The sequence below is a fragment of the Pteropus medius genome, unplaced genomic scaffold (genome assembly GCF_902729225.1).
Source record: "Pteropus medius unplaced genomic scaffold, Ma_sr-lr_union100, whole genome shotgun sequence".
Classification (NCBI taxonomy): Eukaryota; Metazoa; Chordata; class Mammalia; order Chiroptera; family Pteropodidae; genus Pteropus; species Pteropus medius.
In genome coordinates, this window is record NW_024342474.1 from 926395 (window position 1) to 935018 (window position 8624).

At 40.5% G+C, this 8624-nt stretch overlaps 1 protein-coding gene across 2 annotated transcripts in view; it reads right to left on the reverse strand.

The window, feature by feature from the left end:
• Nucleotides 1-4060: 4060 nt before the first annotated feature.
• Nucleotides 4061-8624, reverse strand: part of LOC120604930 (nascent polypeptide-associated complex subunit alpha) — a 12394-nt gene continuing 7830 nt past the window's right edge. Inside the window, exons 3-8 of one of the 2 annotated variants that reach the window (XM_039865736.1) lie at nt 5904-5989; nt 5647-5724; nt 5233-5379; nt 4711-4839; nt 4374-4496; nt 4061-4187 (exon numbers count right to left, since the gene is read on the reverse strand). In XM_039865736.1, the coding sequence (XP_039721670.1) occupies nt 4173-4187; nt 4374-4496; nt 4711-4839; nt 5233-5379; nt 5647-5724; nt 5904-5989 (578 nt within the window). In that variant the 3' untranslated portion in view covers nt 4061-4172. Of the gene's footprint in view, nt 4188-4331; nt 4497-4710; nt 4840-5232; nt 5380-5646; nt 5725-5903; nt 5990-8624 lie in introns of those variants that run through there. The other variant, XM_039865735.1, reaches the window with a different exon arrangement.

Genomic DNA, 8624 nt, shown 5'->3' on the forward strand with positions numbered 1-8624 from the left:
AAGTGAGAGGTCAATACTGGTTCCTTTATAAAATACATTGAAATTTTCAACTATTTCTCTATTTGCATAGTCCTGTCACCAGACTGTATGACAGCAGTAGAAGAGGGGTCTTGGAGCCTATTCCAATGCCTGGAACACAGGCTAAATAAATGCTTCTTGAATGTATGGTTCAGAGATATGTAGACATATATAGAGGCCCAGCTATGGCATTGTTTTCCCATGAGAGCAGGTACCATGTTTTATTCTCTACTGGAACCTCAGAACTTAGCAAATTGAGGAACTGAGGAACTTATTTTAGTGAAAGAATGGTGATTCCCACTTGTTTTCATCCTCTATTCTAATGAGAGGGCTATGTAAGAATGAGTAGGCAAGGCTTCAGGCCTAGTTTCCTCAATCAGAGTTTAGTGTTAGAAATTTTAATCTTATTTTGAACAAAAGATTTCATGACTAAGGTTTTAAAGTTGCTGCTTTATTCACCAGGGTTTTAAGTAGGAGAGGATTATTAGGACCAATCCACTTTATGGAGGCAAGTGTAGAGGAATTCTGAGTGGAGGGTAGAACACTTAGGAGACTGTAGTAATAGCCTAGCCAGGCAGTTCTCAATGGCATTGGGAATCAAGAGAGGTGTATATAAAGTGAAAACATTTAGAAAGTCTGTTGGGGAATGGCTATGAAAAGGGTGGACTGTGACAGGATTAGGATGACACTGAGGTTTTAACATAAAATATAGTTTAGTGAGATTAATTACACTCTGTTTTGCAACCATCACCACCATCCATCTCCAGAACTTTCATTTTCCCGAACAGAAATTCTGCACCCATTAAATATTAATTCTTACTCCCCTACTTCCCTGGCCCTTGGCAACCACCATTCTTTGTCTCTGAATTTGACTAATCAAGGTACTTCATATAAGTGAAATTAAATTTGTCTTTTTGTGACTGACATATTTCACTTAGCTTAATGTCAAGGTTCATCCATGTTGTAGCATGTGCCATGAACTTCCTTCTAAGGTTGAATATTCCATTCTATGTATATACATTTCATTATTCATTCATCTATTAGGGATACTTATGTTGCTTCTACTTTTTAATCTATTGTGATAATGCTATATGGGTGTACAGATGTCTCTTGAGGTTATTTATTACCTAGGTTACATGGTAAATCTTAGTTTTTCAAGAACTCATACTCTTTTTCTATAGAAGTTGCACCATTTTACATTCCCATCAACAGTGCAGAGGTTCCAATTTCTTCATATCCTCACCAAGACTTTGTCATTCCAATGCATGTGTTATCACTGTAGTTTGGATCTGCATTTTTCCCAGTGATTAGTGACGTCGGGTGTCTTTTCATTGTGCTTATAATTGTTAAAACTCCTTTGGAAGTCTCTTCATAATCTGGGCCATAATGTAAGTCAATACATTTATGGTATTTTAATGTTTTTGTTGTTGAATCATAGTTCTTTACATATTCTGGATATTGATACAACTTGCAAATATTTTCTCCCAGTCTGGGTTGCCTTTGTATGCTATTGATTTTGTGTCCATTGATGCAGAGAAATTCTGAAATCCAATTTACTTTTTTCTTTTGTTGTCTGTGCTTTTGGTGCCTATAAATGAAATCATTGCTAAATCCAATGACATGAAGCTTTTCCCATTTTCTGAATTTTATAGTTTTAGGTCTTAACTTTTCTTTGATCTACTTGTAATTAATTTTTGTATATGGTGTAAAATAAGGGTACAACTTCATTCTTTCATTAAGTGGCTATCCAGTTTTCCCAACACCATTTGTTGCAAAGACCAGGTTTCTTTTTTGTATGACTGAATGGATCGCTGTCATTAGCTGTGTTAGCGGGAAATACATTTGGGAAAATTTGGACAGGGTAGATTATGGAATTTTGGGGATCGTGAAACTGAAGATGAAATCAGATTTTAGAGAAATCAAGGGAATGTTAAGGAAACTACTATGAAGAAGGAAAGACAAATGCAGCCAAGCATGAAGAGTATCCACTGGAATTAGCAACTAGGTGATCTTGATGAGAGCCGCTTAGTAGAGAGATAGAAGTAAAAGTTAAGACTACAGTGGACTGGATAGAGGATGAAAAGAGCTGTAAATAAACCTTAGAAAAAAGCTGAAGTGAAAAGCAATTTGCAGGATGACATATAATGTACAATTTTAGTTTCAAACTTACAGAACACGAACTACTTTAGGTACATAAATATGTATTGAGCATCAATTCATGTGCAGAAATTATAAAACCACCAGTTCCTGATAATTGTTACCTTTGATGGAAGGAAATTGGACTGATGAAGAGTACACAGGGGTCCCAAAATGTATATGTAATGCTTAATTTAATAAAAAATGGATGTACACACAGCCTTTTATTGGCACGTTTTCTTTCCCAATTTAAAAAAATCCATTTGTAAGTGCATGGTAAAAACATGGTAAGAGACTATGGCTAATTAACCTGGTTTATTAGGTATTTTTCCTTTAGAAATCTAAAGGGTTATTTAGTAAATAACCTGTGCCAGTTTCAAGTTCTTAGCAAATGCTTCTAACAATCCTATACATGTTTCATAGCAGGTCTATTTTTACAGATAAAGTCAGAGCTTACTTATTGTTAAATGGTCTACTGAGTATTTGAACACAGGCATTTAATCAGTTTGAGAACCAGAAAAGAGTAATTCTTCAATAGGTTTGTTCAAACTATACACTAATTTGAGAACCAAAAAATTTAATCACTCAGTGACAGAGGAAGTTAACTGCATATTTCATGTGGTGGAAAAAATGGTTGAGGAAAAGAGATTAATGAATGGCAAAAAGGTGTAGCAATAGCAAGGTCTTTGAGGTAGGAAGACATAGCATTATAGCACTGGTAGCAGTAATAGCCTTGAACAAAGTACTTCTCCAAAAAAGTAACCAAGAATTGGAGTGTTAACTATAAAAAGGGAAGAATGAGGAAATTACAAGTTAACATCCCTCAATTTCTTTCTGAAATGAGAACTACTGGCTGACTCGGATTTGGCAGCCAAGGGGCCTTAGTCTCTTGAGACTTTTATCAAATGATCTAATCTGTTCTACCCCAGTGAAATGGAAGGTCATTATTCTCGGTCAGATGTCATTTTGTGCTTCTCTAGGATAGCCCACCACTTCCTACCAACAAAGCCTACTACAAAGAAAAGGCCCTGCTCTTGAGTGGCGGTCTTTGGGGATGTCATTTAACCTCTTTGGTCCTCAGCTTTAATTCATATCTACTAAAATAATGCCTACTCTCATAGGGATCAAGACGACTGAATTCAATAATAAAAATGTCTATGGTTTCAAAAGCCGTCCACAATGTTAATCTAACTTATTGCCATTCTAACATTCCTTCTAGGTATAATGTCAGCTATTCATTTTAGAATTTTTGCCTCTATATCCACTAGTAGACTTCCTATTTTCAATTTTTAGTCCTCTTTCTCCCAGCCCATTTTCTAACTCAAAGAAACTATATATATCAAAAACTGGCTATTCACATGTACCTGTTTGCTTGGTACAGTTCTGGTTTTCACTCATTGTCCTAGCATAACAATGACCACTCTAATCATAATTTACTTCAGATATTAAAATGTCTGTATAGTTGACATCTAGCAGAGCATTTGTACTATACACAATAGCCAAAATCCTCTCCTTCATGAGGTACTTTTTCGTTTTATACAAAGAATACATGTCAAGATGTAACCAATTAAACTGCCTCTCAGAGGCTAAATGAATCCCAATAGGTGTTCAGAAAGATTGTAGGTCAGAGAAGGGGCTGATTAAGAAGAATCGGCATTTGCTAATAGTTAACATTTGGTAAAGAGACTGGAAATGAAAAATGTTACAATTAATAAGTTGTGTTCTCTGAAGACAAAAAAGGGCCTAACAGATAGCCTAGTACAATATTTCTTATAAGGAAGTGAAAAGGCTGAGATTTTAAGGGTTAGCCTTTTCAACTGAAGCTGAAGTCTTAAGAGTAATAAATGTATTCTCATTTCTAGAGTATTTTTAGCGGGGAGGAAGAAGAGACCAAGCACCCACTGAGTTCATCCCACAAGAAGCCATAACTTTATTAATGATAGAAACAGTACAAATTTCAAACCAAGCTGCGGTTACTCTTTTCAAACACCAAAAAAGGGTCCTCCTTTTTTAGATGGTTACATTGTTAATTCCTGTAAAAGAAAAGAGATCATCAGAGGTACAGGCAAACTGAGAATTCAGGTCACTAACAACTAAGGCAACTCAAGATAGGCTTTGAAATAAGGCTTTCTAACTGGCTGATATTAAGCATAGAAAATAAAGTCACTCGTTATTGGACAGGGCAGAGGGAGTCAAGGAATAAAGGCCTGGGCACTTACCATAATAGCATTTACAATATCATTACTGTTGTTCTTCAGGGCGCGGACTGCCTTCGCTCTCGACACATTTGCTTGTGACATGACCAATTCTATGTCCTTAACTTCCACACCTGTTTCATCAACCTGAGAGAGAGGGAAAAAACACATAATAAACTGAAGGCCAGGACAACTTCAGTATAGTTCTTTGGAGTCAGGAGTCTCTTGAATCTAGTTAATTTAACTCAAAAACTACTTCACTCAATGGAGTTCAAAACCTTAAGACAATACAGAATCCACTCATTAATACAAACAATACTACCTAGAAAGGATTAAAAGTATAAAAAAATTTCTTATATACCTCTTCCTCTTCGCTCTCTTCTTGTACAGTTGGAGTCTGTGTGTTTTCTTGAATGTTTGAGACAGTTTCACCTTGAACTTTAAATTTCTCAGCAGCTGCTAGCTGTGCTTGCTGAGATAAATCCTCGATCTACAGAGCAGAAAATAGATTCATGTGAGTAGATCAATATGCAGTAAATGAAATCATTTGTATGACTTCCCAACTCTCTCTCTAAACCCACTTCAGGTTAACTTACTCTAAAGCTTTAAACCGCCTGCCCTCAGATTATATATATATCAATGTAGTAGCTTATGTTTAAAGTAGTGATTCTTAACCGTGGGGTGATTTTGTTGCCCAGGGGACATCTATCAAATATCTGGAGATTTTTTTCTGTTTGTTATCATAACTGGATACGATGCTGCCAAACACCTATAATGCACAGGATAATCCTTCCACGACAAAGAATTATCTGACCCCAAATGTCAATGGTGCTGAGGTTGAGCAAACCTGGTCTAGAGCAACTTGCAAGGAAACTTTCCTTACCTTGGCTTCTCCAAAAACTATATAGGTATCTGAAGCTGGGCTCTTGTAGACATCTGGTTTTGTGATGACAAAAAGGATATTCTTAGATTTTCGGATAGTGACCCTAGTAACCCCTGTAACCTGTCGAAGACCCAGTTTGGACATAGCCTAAGGAATAGGAAAAAACATGAGTTTCAACCTTAGAAGCAGCTTCAGAGAGGACCACAATAATACCACATCCAAAACAAAGCCTTTTCCTGGGCGCAGAAAAGTTTACATAAGAATACAGAATTGGTTTCCAGGATTCCTACGCTTTTTGCCATAGTTACTGTTATTTTAACTAAACATGATTCTACCACTACCACTACAGTTTCTGCCCTCCCCCAAGTTGCTTCATCAGAAACTTTAATCCTTGTTTGTAACCTAAAATCTTACCTTCCGTGCCTTCTTTTCACTCCGGCTCTGTTTAGCTTTACTGACAGGTTCTTCATCGATTTCAGCTGCTGCTGCCAGCTAAGAAAATAAAACAGCTATGAGTAAGCTGGACTGTAAGACTTGGATACCATGATCCCTCTGTGGTTTTCCCTTTATGGAGGTTTATAGCTCCAAATACATAAGTTATCTTTTCTGATCAACCCTGGTTCTCCAATGCTTCTTTGATCAAGTACTTACACCAGTGAATAAGAAAATACCTGGGCTTGTTGTGTGGTTGCCTGTGTGGAATCTTGTTCCTCAAGCTCTGGCACTGATTCATCACTGTCAGATTCTGTTCCAGACCCTAAAATGACAAATAACTTTTACTATTTTATAGTAGAAATTATAAAAAGGAGGTATTTCACCATGGCCTGCCTGGATTAGAGGTCACACTCGCTGATGCTAGATCTTGCAAAGTTAAATGTAAATGTAAATCAACTGACTTGTATGAATTCACTTGACAGCCCCCCGCCCGCCACTTAATCATAAACTAGTGTGTACACATCTATTAAAGACCCAGCCCCAGAAATGAGAGGTAATTACTAGATACAGCCGAACAGTTTATACACTATAATGCTTCTTTCCCTTCTTGGCAAACAGCAATGATCTATGTAACGCCAAATCCTACCCAACAGCCCAACCATCTCAGAAAGGTTCTGGCAGATGAGGTGTTTGCAGATAACACTGAAGTGAAAAATAAGAAGATCACATTGTGGAGGCAGACCAAGGAGGGCACTTTCCCTTTATCTTTTAAATTGGGTTGGGGGAGGCCAGAAGCAGTTGTGTACACACATTCAGCCTTATTTTCAAATCACTCACCCTAGCAATTTGATCTAATCAATACAGCTTAAAGATTTTCAATGAAGCCGACCTATAGTCACCTCTACTACTTATTGTCTTGTGACCTCGCTCATTTCTTTCAAACATAATTCACATATTTTAAGTTTTCCTCAATTGAAGGCCAAGCATCAATAAAGACTACCGAGGAGGGAAAAAAAGCATAAACCTGCACCATTCTCAGGCTAGGAAAATAGGAAGTCCCTGGGCACTGGTCATTACTAAGTCTAAGAAGTGAAAAGAAATTCAAAGTTTCAATACTCGTTTTCCACTATTTTAGCAAATCCCAGGCCCAGGCACAAGGTAGGTTAGTGATGTGGTAGAAATTAGAGCAAATTAAAGGTCTAGGAGGTCTTGGTTTCCAATGTCAGATCAGTTAGGCAAAAAAGATGGCGAACTCAAGACTAGATCCCATTACACAAGATACACAATGGACTATGTAAGGTGATGAAAACCAAGACTGTTTCACATTCCTAGAGCTTTTGCATTTAAAATTATAATTCTATGTTCTATGTCCAAACACAAGCAGATATATCTGGAGAAAGCGGCGCATCCTAGGGTTAGTACTGGTGGGTAGCCCCCAAGAGGGGTGTGGGCGACACACCATGCACACGGCAAACCAAGTCAAATACCCTTGTTGTTCTTCAGAACAGGCTGCTTGGCAGAGGGGGCTGGGGCAGGGATCCCAGCAGGTTTGGGGGTGGGCATGTTGATGAGAACCGACTGGAAAGGCACTCCCCCCGAGATTGGTTCCGGGGGAATCAGAGGTGGCAGCTCATCCTCATCAGCAGGGGCTGTGGGTTTACAGGGTGATTCCAGCACCAGCCCAGGTGAGGACGGCAGAGGTTGCTGTTTAGGAAGCAGAGGGGGAACTGGGGAGGGAGCAAGAGGCAGAGAGACTGATGGGGTGGGTGCTGGAGAGAGAGATGCTGATCCAGCTTTAGGAAGGACCTTCTCAGAGGCAGCTGCTGCTAGAGGGGTAGATGTCTCAGACTCAGGAGGAGCCATGGGACCCTTTGGAGAATGAAAAGAATCTTTGCCTTTTAAGGCAGAAATAGGGAGGGCTTTTGGAGCTTTTGGAGAAGTGCCTTTCTGAGCAGAGACTGCCAGAAGAGGGGCAAGAGCTACTGGAGAAAGGGGTCCTTCAGTACCATTCTTAGCCGAAGGATTTGGGCACACAGAAAGTGAACTCTTCTTGGCTGGTGAGCCTTTCTGAGTGGGAGCTGTGACAACTGGTACACTTTCTGAAGTTGGGGCAACAAGTTCTGCTTTGAGAGCTGTGGAGCCTTTCTTTATGGAGGGCCCTTTAGATGCCTGGGAGGGAGCAATGGACCCCAGGGCCATGTGACTGAAATCAGAGGAAATAGGGGCCTCTTTTGGAGGTTGGTTGCTGCCCTGGGGGCTTGGGGTAGCTGAGAGCTTTTGGGGGATGGGAGTTTCTGGGAGGCTGGAGACTCTTTGGGGAGGGAGGAGTAGGGACCCTTTGAGGATGAGGTAACTGGGGCCTCTTTTGGGGATGGAGTTGCGGGGGACCCTTTGGGGGAAGGAGCATTCACAGATGAGGGAGTGGGGGCTTTTTTGGGAGATGTGCTAGCTGGTGCTCTTTCAAGGGCTGGAGTTTCTGGGGATTCTCTGGAAGAGGGAGGAGCTATAGCTGAGGGAGTGTGGGCCCCTTTGGGGGATGGGGTTGCTGGGGCTCCTTTAGGGGAGGAAGGAGCCATAGCTGGGGGAGTAGAGGCACCTTTAGCAGGTGGGGTAGCTGGAGACTCTTTGGGGGACAAAGTTGCTGAGGCTCCTTTGATGGAAGGAAGAGCCACACCTGAGGGAGTGGGGATTCCTTTGAAGGACAGAGTTGCTGGGGTCCCTTTGGGGGAGGAAGGAGTCACGGCTGAGGGAGTAGAGGCCCCTTTGGGGGACAGAATTGCCGGGGCTCTCTTGGGAGATGGAGTTGCTGAGGCCTCTTTGGGAGAAAGAGCCATAGCTGGGCGAGTGGAGGCCCCTTTAGTGGGTATGGCAGCTGGAGACTCTTTGGAGGGTGAAGTTGCTGAGACTCCTTTAGGGGAAAGAGCTACAGCTGGGGGAGTGGGGTCTCCTTTGAGGGA